This window comes from Macrotis lagotis, chromosome 1 (genome assembly GCF_037893015.1).
Source record: "Macrotis lagotis isolate mMagLag1 chromosome 1, bilby.v1.9.chrom.fasta, whole genome shotgun sequence".
Taxonomy (NCBI): domain Eukaryota; kingdom Metazoa; phylum Chordata; class Mammalia; order Peramelemorphia; family Peramelidae; genus Macrotis; species Macrotis lagotis.
Genome location: NC_133658.1, coordinates 479,850,772 through 479,871,540, shown reverse-complemented (window position 1 = coordinate 479,871,540; position 20,769 = coordinate 479,850,772). Strand labels below are relative to the sequence as shown.

The 20,769-nt window shown below is 41.3% G+C and overlaps 1 protein-coding gene across 8 annotated transcripts in view; it reads left to right on the top strand.

Annotated features, from left to right (window-relative positions):
- The first annotated feature begins 2,572 nt into the window (after window positions 1-2,572).
- Window positions 2,573-20,769, top strand: part of CHST7 (carbohydrate sulfotransferase 7) — a 70,041-nt gene continuing 51,844 nt past the window's right edge. For all 8 annotated transcript variants that reach the window (XR_012473966.1, XR_012473967.1, XR_012473965.1 and 5 more), the window contains exon 1: window positions 2,573-4,026. Coding sequence is in view for 5 of the 8 variants with exons in the window: in XM_074213702.1 (XP_074069803.1) it covers window positions 2,573-4,026 (1,454 nt within the window). In the remaining 3 variants the exon portion in view is untranslated. The remainder of the gene's footprint in view (window positions 4,027-20,769) is intronic.

Sequence of the window (20,769 nt, the reverse complement as noted above, 5' to 3'; positions counted from 1 at the left end):
TAACTACAACTTGTTTAGCTTCCTCAAGTGATGGGTATTCCCTCATTTCCAATTCTTTGCCATCAGAAAAGAGTTCCTAAAAATATTTTTCTACATATAAGTCTTTTTCTTTTAATTTTTAAAAATCTCTTTTGGGATAAAGACCTAATGGTAATATTGCTGGGTCAAAGGGCACACCTAGTTTTGTAGCACTTTGGGCATAGTTTCAAATTGCCCAACATAATGGTTGAATCAGTTCACAACTCCACCAACATGTCATTTTCTTTTTCTGTCACATTAGCCAATCTGACAGTGTGAGATATCTTAGAAATGTTTTACTTTGTTTTTTCCCAATCACTAGTGGTTTAGGGCATTTTTTTCAAAAGGTTCTAGATAGCTTTGATAACTTCATCTGAAAACTGACTGTTCATATATTTTAATCATTTATCCAATGGGGGGGGAATAGTTGAATTTATTTTTAACCAGAAAAAAAAGGAGTGATTAAAGGGAGGGGACTGAAGAATTTTAGGAAAATGACTTTCTAGGCTACACCAAAAGTTAGTCTAGTGTACTATTTGATGAATGGAAATTGCTGCCTAAACTTTGTCCTGTTTAATCTTGATTATCCAGTTGTGTTTTTTGTTTTGGGAATTGAGAATGAAAATGGTCCCTTTGGATCTCTAAGGAGTGATGCTTGGAACCATATAATATAGTTGTCTCTGGCAGATTTGTGCTAAAAACACATTACAGAATTTTTTCTTCCACAGTTTTCATGATATTTTCACATATTGTAAAAAAAAGGAATTTCTTTTATTACAACTGGGGGTGACCTGTGGGCTCATTTTTCTGATCATTTAAGTGAAAGAAACACTGCTCAGTTTAGGGCCTAGGTGTCCATGGGCAAATCACAAAAACTCTTTCAATCCATCTCTTTTCTTTTAAAAATCAGGGTGGGGGGGGGCAGCTAGGTGGCAGTAGATAGTACCTGCGTGGAGTAGGGAGGATCTGATTTCAAATCCAGACCCAGACACTTCATAATTGCCTAACTGTGTGACCTTGGGCAAGTCACTCTTAATCTCATTGCTTTAAATAAATAAATAAATTTTAAAGATATCAGAGTTCAACTGGATAATCTGTAGTGATGGACTTTCCAAACTTCTGAAAAGAAATTCAGTAAGAAGTTGTCCTCTTCTACATGTTGTTTTATTGGTTATTTCTTTTTTCTTTTTTTTTTTGCAAGGCAATGGGGTTAAGTGGCTTGCCCAAGGTCACACAGCTAGGCAATTGTGAAGTGTATGAAGTTACATTTGAACTCAGGTCCTCCTGACTCCAGGGCTGGTGCTCTATCCACTGCGACACCTAGCCACCCCCTCTTTTTTTTTAGAAAGATTTTATTTATTTTGAGTTTTACAATTTCCCCTCCATTCTTGCTTCCCTCCCCCCCACAGAGGGCATTCTGTTAGTCTTTACATTTGTTCCATATTATATATACATTGTTATCAGTTGAATGTGATGAGAGAGAAATCATATCCTTAAGGAAGAAAAATAAAGTATGAGATAATAAAATTACACCGTAAGATAACATAAATTGGTTGTTTCAACAGCATTCTTTTTGTTGATTCATACCAGTGGGACAGGAAAATGAGGCTGTTACTATCTCTGCAGACCATCTTAATGTAGTCAGCTGTAATACGACAAAAACCAAAACCAGAAGTCTCCCCTACAGAAAGCTCCAGAAGGTAGAGTTTCAAATGTAGATAGAACGCCTGTGAAGAAGATCGCCGTCTCTCCTAGGGCCTGCACCCATCTCCACTGTAGAGGCTTCAGTTTCCAGCTTTGGGAAGCCGGTGAGAGTGAAGTGATGCACAGGAGGGAGAGAGCGAGGCTCCACCGAAACGATTGGTCGGAAGTTGCGCCGGAGGAAAGTTTAGCAGTAGGCATGTTACCGGTCTCTGGCTTCCAACTGCGAGCTCAGCCGCAGCCCCTAACACACGCTCCGCCACCTGGTGCCTTCAGGGGCTCCGGCTCCGGCTTGGGCGGGGTTTGCATAGACACAACGGGACTTCCACTCCAACGCGGGTGTGGAAGAGGGAAATCTGGTGACCCCCCCCCCGAGTGGGCCCCCCACGTCTGCCTGAGCTAGGAGACTGCCCCCCCCCCAAAGGGCTCCCCTTCCACCCCGGAGGGGCTGAAGCCCGGCGGGCGGTGCGGCTGTCAGGTCTCCCCCTCCGACCAGGGGCGGGGTTCCCAAAGAGCCTGGGCGGAGAGACGGGGGAAGGGGAGGGCGCTCGCCTCCCTCTTCCAAGTTTCGCTATGCTGTTCCTCCACCTCGGTGAGGCTCGCCCGGCGCAGGGCGGCTCAGAGCGGCGGCCCCCGGGGAGGTGAGGGGAGAGGGCGGGCGGAGAAGGACGCGGGGAGCAGCCGAGGGGGTCCCGCCGCGCCGCCGCGCCGCCCCCCACTCCGCCCCTTCCCGGCTCTCGGGCAGCATCCTGGAGCCCCCGAGTGAGGTTCGCGGGGCGAGGGGCGGGGAGGCCCGGGGCGGCCCGAGGAGCGCGGGGGGCCGGGGCCGCGGGGCGGCGCGGGCCGGGCCGGCATGAAGGGGCGGCGGCGGCGGCGGCGGCAGCACCGCAAGCTGCTGCTGCTGCTGGCGCTCTACACGCTGCTGCTGCTGCTGCTGCCCCGCCTCCTGGACGGCCGCCGGGGCGGCGGGGAGGCGGCGGCGCGCCGCTGCCCGGGCCTCCCGAGCAGCCTGGGGCTGTGGAGCCTGGAGGCGGCGGCGGCGGAGGAGGCGGCCGAGGAGGCGGCCGAGGAGGCTTCGCCCGGCGCCGCGCGGGGGGCCCCGGGGAGCGCGCGCAACCGCAGCGCCCGGCCGCCGCCCCGCGCGAAGACGCACGTCTACCTGCACGCCACTTGGCGGACCGGGTCGTCCTTCCTCGGGGAGCTGTTCAACCAGCACCCCGACGTGTTCTACCTGTACGAGCCCATGTGGCACCTGTGGCAGGCGCTGTACCCGGGCGACGCCGAGAGCCTGCAGGGCGCCCTGCGGGACATGCTGCGCTCGCTCTTCCGCTGCGACTTCTCCGTGCTGCGCCTCTACTCGCCGCCCGGGGACCCCGCCGCGCCGGCCCGCGCCGCCGCCAACCTCACCACGGCCGCCCTCTTCGGCTGGAAGACCAACAAGGTGATCTGCTCGGCGCCGCTGTGCCCGGCCGCCGCCAGGCCGCGGGCCCAGCTGGGGCTGGTGGACGGCGCCAGCTGCGAGCGCAGCTGCCCGCCCGTGCCGCTGCGGGCGCTGGAGGCCGAGTGCCGCAAGTACCCGGTGGTGGTCATCAAGGACGTGCGCCTGCTGGACCTGGGCGTGCTGGTGCCGCTGCTGCGGGAACCCGGCCTCAACCTGCGGGTGGTCCAGCTCTTCCGCGACCCGCGGGCCGTGCACAACTCCCGCCTCAAGTCCCGCCAGGCGCTGGTGCGCGAGAGCGTCCAGGTGCTGCGCACCCGCCAGAAGGCCGACCGCCTGCAGCGCCCGCTCCTGGCCCAGGCCGCCGGCGCCCGGCCCGGGGCCTCCCCGCTGCGGGCCGCGCCGCCGGGGCCCCGCGCCGACTTCTTCCTCAGCGGCGCCCTGGAGGTGATCTGCGAGGCCTGGCTGCGGGACCTGGCCTTCGCGGGGAGCGCCCCGGCCTGGCTGCGCAGGCGGTACACGCGGCTGCGCTACGAGGACCTGGTGCTGCAGCCCCGCGCCCAGCTGGCCCGCCTGCTGCGCTTCGCCGGGCTGCCCGCGCTGCCGGCCCTGGAGGACTTCGCCCTCAACATGACTCGCGGCCCGGCCTACGGCGCCGACCGGCCCTTCCTGATTTCGGCCCGGGACGCCCGGGAGGCGGTGCACGCGTGGAGGGAGCGCCTGAGCCTGGAGCAGGTGCGCCAAGTGGAGGCCTCCTGCGGCCAGGCCATGCGGCTGCTGGCCTACCCGCTGCGCGGAGAGGAAGGAGCCGGCGACGCCGGCCCGCGGGGCAGGGAAGAAGGGGCAGACACTACCAAGCCGCCTCCCAGGTAAAGCGCACCAAAACAGGCTCTGGGGTGGCACCGGGGATTTGAGTGGAACGGAAGGTGCTGCCTTCCCCATAAGAAATCCTTTTACTTTATTTGTCTTTCTCTTCTTTTATTTTATGGGGGGGGGGGGGTTGCACTTTATTTTATTTTTTCAATGACGTGCAAAGGTATTTTTCAACATTCATTCACTTGAAAATTTATGAGATCTACATTTTTCTACCCCCCCCCCCCCCATGGCAGCCAATAATCTGGAAAAAGTTGTACATGTGCAATTGCATGACACTCATTTTTTTTAAAGAAATATTTATTTTTGAGGTTTACAAACCCATTTTTGCTTCCCTACCCACCCCAACAGAAGGCATTCTGTTAGTCTTTACATTGGTTCCATGGTATACATTGCTCTCAGTTGAATGTGATGAGAGAGAAGTCGTATCCTTAAGGAAGAAAAGTATGAGATATTTATTTTTCATTAGCAAGCTTTCCCCCTTCTTCCAGACCCTCCCCAATCTTGCTGGCAAGGAAAAAAAAACAATCCTTCTAACAAATAACGTACAGTCAAGCAAAACAAATGACCGCTTTGTGTTCAGAAATGGGTGTCACATTCTGCATCTTAAATCCATCACTCCCCATCAGGAGATGGGTGCCCTTTCCATTGACTCTGACAATCCTCACTTGCTTCCTCTGTAAAATTCGAGAAATTGAACTAATAGCAATCCTGTTCCTTCTCATTCCAATCCCTGTAATCTCCGTTGTCTTGGCATTCCACCTCCCACTGTGGGAGTTTTAAGCAGCCCAAGAAGTAGAAGTTTGGAATTTTTGTCAAAGTTTGTAAAGAAAATCCTTGTTAAAGGAGTCTTTTTCTTCTGTTTGTAAAACTCAGCTGCCAGGTGGATCCTCCAGCCATTCTCTTGTGCTTTTCTCTATATTAGTCCTTTACCTTTGTTATGGATCTTAAAATCTGCCAGCCAGCCCTCATTTAGCAAAATGTGTTAGCAAAGAGTTTGGACTAAGGAATCAGTTTCTTCTTCGAAGGCTGGTTTCAGACATTTCCCTTAATTGACAATTCAGTTAGCTGACCAGAGAATGCTTTCTCACATGTGTTGTAGAGTAGTGCAGAATAGTATTGTAAGACTGAGAATAAGGACGAGGAAAACTAGTGGTGGGTGGAAGGAAATGACTTGTATTTCCATTCATTATTTTAGATTGTAATGGAGCATCCCCTAGGGACACAAAGGCAAGCAGGATTGAGTCTTGAAAATGGTCTACCAAAAGAGTGTGGGGCAGGATCTGTTACTGGCAACTGCTGTGATTTTAAAAGCTACAAGGACTGATATTTTTCTAAACTCATTATATGGTTTCCTCAGTGACTTTCTTTAGGGAGAGGGAAATCCGCATTCTTTCCCAGCTTCCTGGTCGAAGGAGGTCCGAAGACTTTTTTTTAAACATCTCAACAACATCCTTTTACCAACTAATCTTTTACAGAGAAAGTCAACATGATTCCTTTCTAACCATCATACACACTCACCTTGTAGCACTTCTTCCCCACCACTTTATTTGAAAGTCAGTTTATATTCTCACATTTTTTACTTTAATATCCTAGTAAAGATTTACTAAAATTTGTGGCAGCAGTATAGCGGAGTCAGGATTCTGAATTCAGAATTTAATCTTTTCATAGGATTTGGAACCTTGGAAAGTCACTTAACCACAGTGACCCCAAGTTTCCTCAAATTATAACATATAGAGGTTGAACTAAATGGCCTCAGTTCTAAATTTATGATCCTCTGATGTTAAGGGAGAGGCATTATAGTTGAATTTATTAAATATTTTTTGTTCCTTAAGCAGTGTGCTGAATGCAAAGAAAGAGGCAAAATATAAATATAAAAATATGTATGTAAACAATATATACAAACAAGTTTATGTTTCTGTGACATAAATTGGAGGTTATTTTAGAGGGAAGGCACTAGTAGCATTCAGGGTGATCAGAAAAGGCTTTTCAAAGGGACTTCAGCTGAGACTTGAGAAGGAATTCAGGGAAGACAGGAAGTTGAGATGAGAACTGGAGAGTGGCTCAAGCTAGGGGGTGGGACTGTCAGTGAAAATGCTCCAAGTTGGGCTAATAGACAGTTTTAGAAAGCTTTATAGTTCTTTTGTAGAGCTGCAGGGATTAATCTCATTTCACTCACCACAAGTTATAACTCACTTTCTATACCCAGCTGTGATGATAATAGTTCACTTTATTTGGGGTTTTACAGTTTATAACAGAGTGCCTTCCTCACAACAACCCTAAATAACAAAATAGCTTCCCCTAACTCCTGTAGGCAAAGGAATTTTTTTAAGTAATTTTTTACTTTTTTGAATTTAAAATAATTTTTTCTTTTACTTTTTCCATTTATATGTAAAGATAGTTTTCATCATTTCAGGGTTTTGAGTTGCATATTTTTCTACTTCCCTCTCCCCATGACAGCGAGTAATCTGTTATAGATTATACATGTACAATCATGTCAAATTAATTTCCATATTAGTCACATTGAAAAAGAATCAGAATGATGGTGGGGAACCATGAGAATTAAAAAAAAATTTTAAATGAAAACAATATACTTTGGTCTATATTCAAACTCCATAATTTTTTCCTCTGGATATGGAAGGCATTTTCCATCAAAAAGTCTTCTAAGAATTTTCTTTGATTGTTGCACTCCAGAGAAGAACTAAGTAGCAATATTACATGATGATCAACCATGATAATACCTGACCTTTAAGTACAAATTTATTATTAAACAATTTAAGTCCTAATCTTTCGGTGCTCTCGGCCCCAATATTGTATATAAATTGCAGAAAATGTCCTTAGCTGCATTTTCTCTCTGCAAGTTCCCTTTATGAATGAAATGACATATTCAATCCCTATCCTCTTTATAACTAAATACAACTCAGGGTTTTTTGGATTGAAATGGAAAGGAAACTACAAACCTGCAACTTTTCTCTGCTACATCTTTTTGGCCAATCTGTATACACAAGATTACTGGGTGAAAAGGATGTTATGGTTAAGATGTGATAACCAGTTCCCTTCCTTCATCAAGAAAGTTGGATGTCCTGACAACCCTTTGATGGAGGAAACTGTAGGAGTTGGAGGAAAACTGATGCAGTTTCTTAAACCACTGTCAAAGCACAGACCCTCATCCACATTTGCTGGTTTGGCTTTTTTTTTTTTTTTTTTTTTGCAGACTTTAAAGGATCAGTCTCACTTTTTCTGTGGTGCTTCTCCTTCAGAATTTCCCCTCTTCTGCCCTGTCAAAGATCAACTCTTTCGAGTCCTGAACTTTCTGGTGGGGTTGGGATTTTTTTGTTCCTCATCTTTGACTTTACCACTGTATGGAAATGCTGATAAGGAAACTCCACAGATACAGGTCTACAACTGTGCTGATTATTGTAGCCTTAGAGTTTGCCTCAAACTTGAAGGTTAAGAGGCTTTCCTGAGATTGCACAGCTAGTTTTTGGAACATTGACTCTGGAGTCTGAATACCTGGTAATATCACACCTCTGATGTTTACTATCTGTGTGACCTTGAAGAAATCAGAAAATTTCATTTAGAAAATGAGGAGGTTGGGATAAGATGACCTCTGAGGTCCCTTCCAGCTGTGCCATGCTGTTGAAGCCATGGGAGTGGGTGAAGTTATCAAGGAGAAGAATGGAGACATAGATGGCAATAGATGACAAATAGATGACAAAACCATGTTTTAAAAGAGAGGGAGGAGAAGGACCCAACAAAAGAGTGGAGATAGAGAACTGGGAAGAGATCTACGAGAATTGCAGTGTCAGCAAATCTAAGGAAAAAAAGATGAAGGTTGAAGTAGTCAGCTTTAGTAAGTGATCTTGGGAGATCAAGGAAGGTTAGAAAAAGGCTGTGGAATAGAATCTGGAAGACCAAGGAAGGTGATATGCTAACTAACCTGTTTCATCTTTGGAGGAGGAAGATTTTGGAACCTCTGTACACTGAACGTTCTATCTCACCAGCCATTGATCTTTTATGATATCCATGGACACCCACAGATACAGATACCTCTTCTCCTGAGAAATCTCTAGTAGCAGTTCCATAAAAATCAGATGTCTGCCTCAAGTTGACTAAGTGGCCTATTTTTATTGCTATTTTTAAAACTTTTCCAAAAGACCTATATACCCTTTCAGCAAGAAGGTAATTCCTTGTCAGAAGGTTTATTTTTTAGGTATTATTATTATTATTATTTTTTTTTGCAAGACAGTGGGGTTAAGTGGCTTGCCCAAGGCCACACAGCTAGGTGATTATTAAGTGTCTGAGGCCTGATTTGAACTCAGGTACTCCTGACTCCAGGGCTGGTACTCTATCCACTATGTCACCTAGCTATCCCAATTGAGACTATTAAGGAAGTAAATATTCATATATAGACATATTTACATAGTGAATAAGGATATATTCTCATACTTATTAGTATAGTTTAATAGAGCATATTGAATAAAAGTATATTCACAGTATATATGTATTTGTGAATCTTCTGTATAGGAGTTACCATTAAACATAATTTATTGTGTCTATATCAGTAAAGCAGTATGAAGGTAAAAAAGTTGGACATTAGAAGAGGGTTTTTGTATGTGTATAAAATACACATGTGTTTTTATTTTTATACATACATAGAAGGAATGGCTAAAAAAGTAATGACAAATACTTTCCTTGCCACAACAGAATAATAAAATCTTAAGTACCTTTACAGTAGAGATTTCTCTTATAGTCTTTCATACTTCCATTGGTTACTCTGTTTTTGAAATTTTCTGTAGGATTTGCCCTTTAATGCTTGTTACTGGCACATCATTTTCAGTGTTCTCATTGGTGACAATTTTTTTGCCTTTCAAGATTTAGAAAGAACCCAAATTGGATGAATGAGCTGTACAGTTTGCATGAAATACAAATATTCAGAAATACCTAGAGCAACTGAAGCAACCCTGAAACACAAATATTCAGCCTTCCAGTCCTTGTAAAGTCTGCAGGCTCCTGGCTTTCTCCTTCTCTGGGAAGGATCATGCAAGTAAGAAGAGCCTGGGTTGGAATTAAACAACTTCTGCCCCAGTGTTTGGATAGTGAATTGTTATTTGGAAGGAACACAGAAGCAGGAGGACTTTTCAGGAGCTAAACAGGAAGCACCCCTAATTGGCTAAAAATTGCTAAGCTCAGCAATGTTTCTTGAGAAAGGGTGTTTTTAATGCTTTTTTCCTTCTCTGTAGGCCTGATGCCAACAGCTGTGTCTGTTGTGCTTTGGAGCCTGTGGTGTTCAGGCTGAAGCTCTAACCCCTATTAAGTGCTGAGATGAAACTGTTAGTTGACAGTGAACTTTTTAAAACTAGGGGATTAAGAATCATAGAATAGTACTGTCACATTGAATTAATTTCTTTTTTACCCAGAAGTTAACAAATACCAAAAATATATAATACCATATATATAGGAGAAAAGAAAAAGAGGATTAACCTATTGAATTAAAGTGATAAATAGAGTTCTGGGATTCAGTAGACTTTATTTTTTCAACAGTGGACAGCTTTGGGATAGAAACTGTATCATGAGAATTACAATCATGGTGGTAGAGAAATATTTTTTCCTTGAAGATTGAGCTTTCTTCTCTAACATTATGTAAATGAGACTTGGCCAGAATACCACTTCTCCAGCCTGGTATGTTAGAAAAAATGGCATAGTGCATTGTGATCTTGAGGATGGTAGTGGGAAGGCAGTTTGAGCCAGGTCAGTACAAACAAGTCTTATAGCCAATCTGCCATGGGCCAGGAAGGAACTGCTTGGTGCCAGCACCAAGATTAACTATTATTTAGACTGTATTGGAGATGTCTTTAACTGTATGACTCAAAGGAGTTGCCTGTAATACTGGACAATAAGCCATGGAACATAGTCTGAAATTGGGGTTCTCTTGCAATAAATATGGGTACTAAAGTATTAATAAAAATAACATGACCCTGATAGAATATGCTCATTTGAGATTCTTTAGGATTGCTTGATGTTAATCTTGAGGAATTAGAGAAGATGAGAGATTAATCTGAGGAACTCACTAAGGATCCTCACCAAAAGAAAGTATTGAATTTTAAAGGTGAATGAAAGTAGACTCTACCTCTACCAGCAATAGACAGCAGAAAAGTCATACTTTCTGTCACATGTATCCAAGAAGGGAGTTATTCTGCAAAGAGCAGAGGGCTGTTGAAAAGTGGCAGTGCAGAAACAGATTGTTTTTTGGGTCTTTTGTACTCATTTTGCCTTGAGTTAGCACAAGATTAGCTATAAGAGAAATCAAGTCATTTGCTACCCACCTAGATAAGTCCTAGAAGGAGTTACTCACTATCAAAACAAGAAATGCCCCCAGTGGACTGAAAAGTTGGCATGAGATGATTAACTATTCTGTTAGCAGACAACTAACCTCTTCTCTGGCTGTGATGACTTCATAGGTTACCGACTTCTTTTCCCCCACACTGAGGACAGTTTTAGGGGAAAAAATGTTTGAACTTCTGTTCTGTTCTGGCTGTTTATAAGTAGCCTGGAGTAGGAGTAGGGAAACTGGAATTACTGATGTGGACAAGGTGTGATCAAGTTTGTATTTGGAAGGAACTTTGAGAGATCAGAGAGTCCTCTCCCATCATTTTGCAGATGAAGAGTTTGTGACTTGTCCATGGTTACCCAGGTAATCACACTCAGGTACATTGACTAAAAAATCACAGTCAGGTACATTGACTCCACTGTTTGTGCAGTAGAAAAATCTGTACTAAAGGCCTATAACTAATTGATCCTGAAATTCAGCTTAAGCCAGGCAGTCAATAAACCTTAAGCTTTTAATGGGACAAGGGCACTGTACTAAGTATTTGGGAAAACAATGAAAATCAAAATTAAGGCCTTGTCCTCAGCGAGCTTGCTCGAAAATACTTTAGGGACTTAATGGGGGAGACAATATGCAAATACCTGTGGAAAAACAAAGTAGAATAAGTAGGAAATAATTATTAGAAGGAAGGCTCTAGAACTTAAGGGGGATACAGAAAAGCTTGTTGTAGAGGTGTTATTTTAGCTGGAATGTGAAGGAAGTCTGGGGAGGCAGGAGGTTTAGAAACAGCTAAGGAAAATTCCTGGAGTCAGGAGGGAAATGAGTGTCTTATTCAAGGAATAGCAAGGAAGCCTTTCACATGAATTACACAGTGGTGGGGGTAAGTTGATGATATGTTCTTCATTCTTAAAGGGGACCATGACATCAGGGAGGTGATGAAATGACCTGTACATGGATTGGATTTGAGTTGGGGGGGGGGAGGGGTGCTGTGCTAAGTCACCAACCTCACTTTCTCCTCCAGAGCCATCAGATGTCCCTGAGGATGAGGATGACTGGAAATGGCCATGGCTGTGAGGTAATCAAAGCTAAATGATTTGCCTAAGGTCACACAGCCAGTAAGTGTTAGCAAGGCAGTTATTAAGTGTCTGAGACTGGATTTGCACTCCCTTCCTCCTACTCCGAGATCAGTGTTCTATCCTTTGAGCCACCTAGCTGCCCCCCTTACCCCCCCAAAGTATAAGAAGATTGAAAGGAGGTGGGTTGGGATAGGTTTTAAAGGGCTTTGAAAGCCAAACAGGGTTTTCTATTTGATCCTGGAGTTTACTGAGTAGGGGTTAATATGGTCAAACTTAACCTTTAGGAAGTTCTGTACTTTCTCTCCCACATCTTCCTCTCTTTCCCTATAACAAGAATGCAAGGAAAACAAAAACCCATTACAAAATATAGTCAGACAGAGCAAAACAAATTTCTACATTGGACCTGTCCCAAAATCCTCTTTCCCTGTCTCCCCACACACAGAATACCTTTGGTAATTTAGGGTACCCTTTCCATACAGGTCATATAGTCTAAAGCTATATTTGAATTATCCAGGTTCACAGATGCCTTGAAATCCATCCATGGGTCCCAAGTTAAGAACCTGGTATAAAGAAACAACTAAATTAATTCAACAAGGATCCACAACATTTAAAACATAGTGCTGGGGAGGGGGGTGGCTAAGTAGCTCAGTAGATAGAGCACCAGCCAGGGAGTCAGGTGGACCTGAGTTCAGATCCGACCTCAGACACTTAATAATTACTGTGTGTCCTTGGGTAAGCCACTTAACCCCATTGCCTTGCAAAAAAAAACTAAAAAAAAAAAACCCAGTGCTACAGGCTGATGTCAAAAATCAAAGTAGTCCCTGCTTGCAAAGATCTTTTCTTCTGTTGGGGAAGAATCAACATCACAGTAGTTTGGCAACTTGTGAAAGAAGTAAAAATATTATATTCTGGGGACACATGAAAGATACAAAAATGTTTAAATGTTTACTTTTATGAATGGGGGTAGGGAGGAAGTAAAGACATCATGTTTTAATGTAAAGAGTAATTCTTGCTCTAGAGCAGGAGACATTGATTGCCTACCAAGGGCTTTATAGGCAATTTATTTGACCTGTCTCCTCTGTTTACCTATTTGTAAAATTAGTGAGCTTGGGCTAGGTCTCTAAGAGCCCCTCACAACCATAAAAAGATTATGATTCTGTGTATACAAATAATCTTAAGTTAGTGTTTGATAAATTGCCCCAAAATAGAACAAAGGAGGTCAAATAATGAGATTTACAGTTGAGGTAACCTCTGAAGCCTTCCTATTGATGAGATAGTACTGGAGCTAGGCCTTCAGATAATATGAATGGGAAGATGGTTATTCAAAGTAGAGAGATCTGTGTGAGCAGAGAGAAATGGCAGCTCTGGGAAATAGCCATGTCATTTGGCTGGAGTGTAAAAAGAAGACCTTGAATGTTAGGCTGAGGAGTTTGAATCTGATTTCCTGGGCAATGAGAACTTTTGATGTTTTTGAGGAAGGAAATGACAAGACCAAAATAAAAGATTTGTCTGGTAACCCTACTCAGAATGGGTTAGAAGGAAGTGACACTGTAGCCAGGGAGACCAATTCAGAAACTGTTGCAATAGTCCAGAGGTGATGTAATAGTGTGTCAGTTAAATTAGTGGGAGTGATACAGATGCATGAAATATTTTGAAGGAAGGACTTAGAAGAGGGGTAGAGAGAGGCATCGAAAAATGCTTCAAGATTTTGTGCCTAAGAGACAGGAACCATGATAATATAGCACCATTAATCAAAATAAGGAAGTAAGGAGAGGAACTTGTTTTGGTTTTAGACACTGGGTTTGAAGTACTAGAAGCACACCCATTTGGAAATATAGCAGTGGGGCTCTGGCAGAATATCAGGGCTAGAATATCAGAATATCATTTTTAAGAGTTATCTTGAATAGAGGTGTTAGTTAAAACCTTGGGATTAGATGACACAATCACAGGAATATATGATGTAGAGAGAACAGAGAATTAAATTCAGAACTTTATGGAATGCTCACCTTTAGGTAGGTTTGAGAAGATGAGACATGAGAAGTTATTAAATTTGGTAATGAGGGAAATCATCGTTAATCTGGGGAGAATGACTGTGAAAGAAATGGAGAGGGAGGGAATGTAGGAAGTCATTGCAAAGGATTGAGGAGAAAGAATTGATGGAGAATTTATAGCAGCATGTACAGGCTATTCTTTCTGAAAGTTTGGCAGTGAGGAGAAAAAGTGGTTTTGTGGTGGCCACCAAATTTAACTGAATAAGAGCTAGAATGATAAGATCAGAGCCTGGGCAAGAATTGGTTCAAGTCCAAGAACACAATCTCATAAAGCATCTTGCTTGCTAGGCAGGAGATAATGATGCATTCTGAGGTTTGATGGTAGTCAGCCTGGGAACAGGTAGGAACAGAGAGGAAGAGAGATGGAAAGATGAGAATGAAGAATACTACAGCTACCCAATATATAAAAAACAGCAAGATTTTGTTAGGAAGCTAGGCAAAAATAGCATCTGATTGAAGATAAAAATTATTTCCTTAAAAAAGATTAAATTACTGGAAATTGAAGGGATGCAATGGCTGAACAAATCATGGCATGTGAATGTAATGGAATTTGTTCTGTAAGAAATGATGAGCAGGTGGATTTCAGGGGGGAAAAAACCTGGATGATCAACTATGATAGCAATACAGTGATCAAAGATAATTCTAAAAGATTTGTAATGGCAAATACAAGCTACATATAAAGAACAATGGGATCTGAATGTAGGCCAAAATATACTATATTCACTTTTTAACATTTGGGTTTTTTCTCTTCCTAGTGGTTTTCCCTTTTTGTTCTGTAACCAATATGGAAACATGTAACATGATTGTACATGCATAACATTGGATACTATTTTAGGACAGGGAGAGGGAAGGTGGGGGAAAATTTTACAAAAATGAATGTAGGAAAAATGTCTTGAAATGTTCATGTCCCAAAATGTATGTCTCATTCTGTATCTTGATTCCATCACATTCATTCGTTTCTTAAATATTTGTTGACTGATATTTATAAGGTGATATTTATTCTTCGTTGGTCCTCTAGAATGATGATTGATTAGTGAATTGAGCAGAGTTCTTAAGTGTTTAAAAATTTTTTTCATAATTTTGCTAGCTATTGTTTAAATTGTTTTCTTGGTTATTTCTGCTCACTCATGTGGAAGAGAGGAGGGTGGAATCTGGTTTAAACCATATAATGACCCATGGTTCAGTCCCTTGGGTGAGAGGGGTTGGGAGTATGCAAGCATAACTATCCCATTAACCATATATGGTCAGTATCCCATTGACTTTGACCCCATGCAAGCTAAGATACTTTTTCCTTAAGTTATTGAACCTATTATGAAAACTTGGTCTGCACAAGGGAGGAAAGGCTTGGTTTTCAACATCACTTCCTGATCACCTAAATACAAAACAGTCACAGAGTGCCTGTGAAAGAACTCCAGGTGCCTTCTCTGATGCTTAGCTGATGGATCATAATGGGTTCTTGGCCCAGTCGAATCAATTCTAGGGGTCCTCAGTGAGTAGTCATGTTAAATAACTTTTTCCTGCTATGGCTAAGTAAATTTCCTTTTGTTAACTATTGAATAAACAAGTCTTATTTTGTTCCTTTATTGAAACAAAACTACCCAGGGATTGGCCTGAGTCTGACCTATCCTAAAATGGGTTCTACCAAATGTTATGGAGATTTTAATAGCCTTTAGATAGTTAGATTTAGTCTAATTGGCTACATAAAGGAGGGAGAGTCATGAAGTATAGTCAATTCTGCTATGTGTCACATATACATATATATATATATATATATATATATATATATATATATATTTGTTTTTGCAAGGCAAATGGGGTTAAGTAGCTTGTCCAAGGCCACATAGCTAGGTAATTATTAAGTGTTTGAGACTGGATTTGAACCCAGGTACTCCTCCAGGGCCGGTGCTTTATCCACTGCGCCACCTAGCTGCCCCAAAGGATAGATATTGATGGTGGCAGAGCAATAGGGATAACATGAAAAGCAGTCAAGAACACAATTAATTCAAGGACACTACTGAAATAGGATCTAGGCAGGGGAGGAAAACAATTGAAACCAGAAGACTGATAGATTGGAATAAAAAGAAACAGGATGATTAAGGGTCAAGAGTGGTTTCAGTAGGTGAGGTAGCATGGGAGAGGGGAAGAAAATGAACATGAAAAATTAAGGAAGGGTTTAATGAAAGAATGTTCTAAATTAGTGTAGAATATGAAGGATTAGGTCCTGGGCAGACATATCCTCTCAGTGACCCAGACAACTTTCTGTAATGGAAATATGGAATTCTCTTTACTTCCATTTTTTTTGGGTCAAGTGCATTCCATTCCTAGTCACAATTAAGAGTGTTTGTGTATTTATGCTTTTTATTTTCTTCCTTCATTTTATAAAGAATAGGGTGATAAGAGATAAAGGAGTCCAGTACAAATGCTCTAGGTTTAGTGTAATAGGCTTTCTAAATTCTTATTTTTTTCTTTTAAGTCCTCTTTGAAGTCACCCTCTTTAAATTGGTTTACTTAAAGACTAATCTCTACCTTAAGCTACCCTTTTTCTTATTCTCTTCTTTTCCTCCTCTCTGGTCTTTATATAGTGGCTGCTAAATTTTGTGTGATCTTGACTGTGATTTTTGATACCTGAATCTTTCTTGCTGCTTGCCATATTTTTTCTTTGAATTTTAAGCTCTGAATGCTAATTATATAATCCTGGAAGTTTTCATTTTGGGATTCTTTAATGAGGTGATATGGATTTTTCCAATTTCTACTTTACCCTCTGGTTCTAAAAGATAGGGGCAATTTATTATTTTTTTTTGAAATATAAAATCCAGACTTTTTTTTTGGCAAGGCAATGGAGTTAAGTGACTTGGCCAAGATCACAAAGCTAGGTATTAAATGTCTGATTTGAACTCAGGTCCTCTTGATTCCAGGACCAGTACTCTATTCACTGCATCACCTAGCAGACCTCTATTTTCTTTTTTAGCCCAATGATTTTCTCCCTAATCTTTTTTTTTTTACCAGGTCACTTGTTTTTGCTGTGAAATAACATACTTTTTTCTAATTTTTTCAATCTTTTTGACTTAAAAAAAATTTCTTGATGTCTCATGTAGGTTTTGTAACTCTTGCTCCAAGCTATTAATTTTCTTTCCAAATATTCCTTCCATGATTCTGATTTATTTTTCCCAATTTTTCCTTAGTGCTCTATTTTTTCTCATTTGAATTTAAAAAAAATAAAAGTTCTTGAATTTTTTTTTTTTTTTTTTTGCAAGGCAATGGGGTTAAGTGACTTGCCCACGGTCACATAGCTGATTAAATATTAAGTGTCTGAGGCTGTATTTGAACTCGGGTCCTCCTGACTCCAGGGTCCATGCTCTATTCACTGTGCTACCTAGCTACCCCTTGAGCATCTATCTTGCCACATTATCATTTTATGATGTGCTTCTTTGTTTGCTAAACTACCTAGCATCCCAATATTACTGCAGAGAGTGCAACTATGATAGGTTGGACATGTTGTTAGAATGCCAGATATACACTTGCCAAAAAGACTTTTCTATGGAGAACTTACACAAGGCAAGGACTCACAAGGTCAGAAGAAGCAATACCAAGACACTCTGAAGGTCTCATTGAAGAACTTTAGACTTCATTGTATAGCACAGGAGACACTGGCTCAAGACTACCCAGCATGGCCTGCCCTCTTTAATGATATTTCTGCACTCTATGAGGAAGGCAGAATTGAAGCAGCTCAAAGGAAACATGACATTTGTAAGTTTGGAGTACCACCCCAGGTATTTACATGGACTATTTGTGCCTGACCTATGGTAGAGCATTCCAAGTTTGTATTGTTCTGATCAGACACAGTTGGACACACCATAATTTGTTTCAAACATAGTGATGTCATTTTGGTCTTCTTGGAAGGGCAAGAACCAATCTTTGCTTATTCTGCCAGACTGTTTTCTGATTTTGGGTAAGCTCCATGCATTTGTCCTTCAGTTCTTTTGTCTTTTTGTTGTTGTTGAGGGAACAACGAAAGTTGGATTATTCCTGAAGTTTAGTGACAACTCAGATTCTTTGAATATCACACCCAATTGGTATGACCCAAGGCAAAATCTGATCAGTTTTTTTTTCCCCAGAGCTTTTGCAAATCTTGAGCTATTGTCTGAACTTGTGCCACACTTGTTCTGGTTTCTTCTTGGTTGAAAGTTCCTGTAGACTGCTGCTGGACTGAACCACTATCAGTCATCCAGAAAACTATTGGTTCAGTGACAGACTGCAAATTTCCATTTGGTCTGAAATTCCTTTCCTGGTTATTTCACTATAGGATTCAAACTATGCTCAAGGATGGAACTGAGACCCCAAACTCCTGGAGTCACAGCTACACAATTACTGTTTGCTTCTGAATTTGTTCCTTGATCCCTACACAGCCTAGAACCTATTGCCTCCACTTGCCATGGAATACTGTTTGTCCTGGAGCTGGGTAAAAAATAACAGGGGTACACCTTGGCACCCATTCCCACATCCTGCACAAAGTTTTCCCTGTATGTATGGGTCTAAGTTGATATTGCCTTGGTCCTCTTTCAGTTCCTGTGCCCCATAATGTATCTCTGATCAGACACCATCCCCCAAAGTTCACTGACCTCTTTGTCTTCTTAGGTTGACCTGGGCTGAAAAATTTTTGTGAACTTATTATGTAATACTTAAGGGTTTACAAAATAATTTACAAATATTATCTCATTTAATTATTTTTATAACAACCTGGGAGGTAGATGCAATGTTATTTTTATGAGAAAACTCAGTCCTAGAGGTTAAATGATTTGCTCTGGGTCATATTGGTAGTGTCTGCAACTATATTTGAATTTAGGTCTTCCTACCTCCAGGACCATCTAGCTCTTTTACTTTTTTTTTTTTGCAAGGCAATGGGGTTAAGTTACTTGCCCAAGGCCACACAGCTAGATAATTATTAAGTGTCTGAGACCGGATTTGAACTCAGGTAAGCCTGACTTCAGGGCTCTGTTTGCTGCACCACCTAGCTGCCCCAAATCTTTTACTCTTTAATAGCGCATCCCAACTTTTTTTTTTAGGCTTTTTTTTGCAAGACAAATGGGGCTAAGTGGTTTGTCCAAGGCCACACAGCTAGGTAATTATCAAGTGTCTGAGGCCGGATTTGAACTCAGGTACTCCTGACTCCAGGGCCGGTGCTCTATCCACTATGCCACCTAGCCACCCCTTGTTTTTTTAAAAAGGTAGAATGTTGGGTTCTCAAGGGCCTTCACCCCCCTTTCCTTTTGTTTCCCAGTGTTTGCTGGGAACATAGACAGTCAATAAGCATTTGCTTACTAAATAGAATTAGTATTATGGAATTATCTCTGAAGCACTGAGACTGATAAACCTTTAGTTGTAATTTCCCTTGTGACTTGCCTATTTTTTTTAAACCTATTTAAATATGTTCATTGAACTTTTCTATGTGGTGGTCTAAGTGGGGAGGTCTATTGTCAGTAACATGTTAATTCAGATTTGATGTTGGGATGAAATGAGGTATTTTAAAGTCATTGTACAGTAAATAAAGGAGGTTTACTTTGTCCTAATATAGCAAGGATATGGTGGCACTTAATTTTTACAGAAGTCCCCTTTTGGCATCTCCTAGTCAACAGAGCAGAACATAATGATTTTTGTGATCTTCAGACATTTTCAGATTGGAAGGTCTAAATTCACATGGGTGGGTCTTAAATTTTTTTTAAATCTTTTTTTTCCCAGTTACATGTAAAAACAATTTTTAACCTTTGTTTTTAAAACTTTGAGTTCCAAATTCTCCCTCCCGCCCCTTCCCTTTTCTTATAAGGCAAGCAATTTGATATAGGTCATATAGGGGCAGTCATGTAAAATATTTTCATATTAGGCATGTTATAAAAAAAAAGCAAAACCAGACCCTGCCCTACCCCCCCAAAAAAATCAAGGAAAAAAAAGTAAGAAAAAGTATGCTACAGTCAGCACTCAGACTCCACCACTTCTTTCTTTGGAGATGGATAGCATTTTTCATCATGAGTCTTTCAGAATTATTTTAGATTATTGCATTGCTAAAATAGTTAAGCCATTTACAACTGATTATTGTATAATATTGCTACAACTAGATGTAGATTTATAAACATTTGTATGTGGGTCTGATCCCTTCTGTGTCTGATCTTTGCAAAATACACGCCCAGTAATGGCATTGCTTAGTCAAAGTATTAGTTTAATTTGGTGAACTATTTAATTCCAGTTTGCTTTTCAAATAATTAGATGAATTCACATCTCTACAAATAAGGGTGTTTGGCCACCTCTAACTCCTTATCTTGTTCATACTTTTTTCTCTTTCACTCTTCAACAGCATTTTGTTTTTGACTATCAGCTTCCCTCAATCAGTCCTCCCTTCTATCAGTCTACATTATTTCTTTCTCCTTTTTTCCTTCTCTCCTTCCCCTTTCCTTTCCATTTCCCTGTGGGGTAAAATACATTTCTAAAACCAATTAGGAGTGTATGTTATTTTATCTTGAGCCAAATCTGTTGAGAGTAAGATTCAATGTAGAGCTAGCATTTTAGGAATGTCTATCAAATGCTGAGTGAGATGAGCAGAACCATAAGAATATTGTACACCCTACAGCAACATGGGTGTGATGATCCAACCTTAATGGACTTGGTCAGTGCAACAATAAGTCACAATTTGGGGATATCAGCAATGGAGAATAGCATTTGTATTCAGAGAAAGAATTTTGTAGTTCAAACAAGACTATTATTACCTTTAATTAACCCCCCCATTATCTTATTATGATGTAATTTTGCTACATATCTTACTTTATGTTTCTTCCTTAAGGATATGATTTCTCTCTTATTACCTTCCACTTAGATCAATGTATACAATGGAAACAATGTAAAGAGTACCAGACTGGGATTGGGGGGAGGGAAGCAAGATCAGGGGACAAATTGTAAAATTCAAAATAAATGAAATCTTCCTTAAAAAATACATTTTATCTTTACCAACAATAAAGACATGCTTACCTTTCAAAAAAAAATGTCTCTCAAAGCAGGGAAAGTACATTCTTGATTGCTCCTGTACTTAATGGATTTCACAACTGCAAATATAACTAATACATGGTTATATATATGTATGTATGTATGTATATACATATATATGTATATATATATACATACACACACATATATATAGTGAGATGTAAATTAGTTTTGAAGTTACTTGCGTAAATTAAAAACCATTCCCTTTATGTCTCGGGGAAGAGAACTTATTAACACACTTTGACAGTTACATGA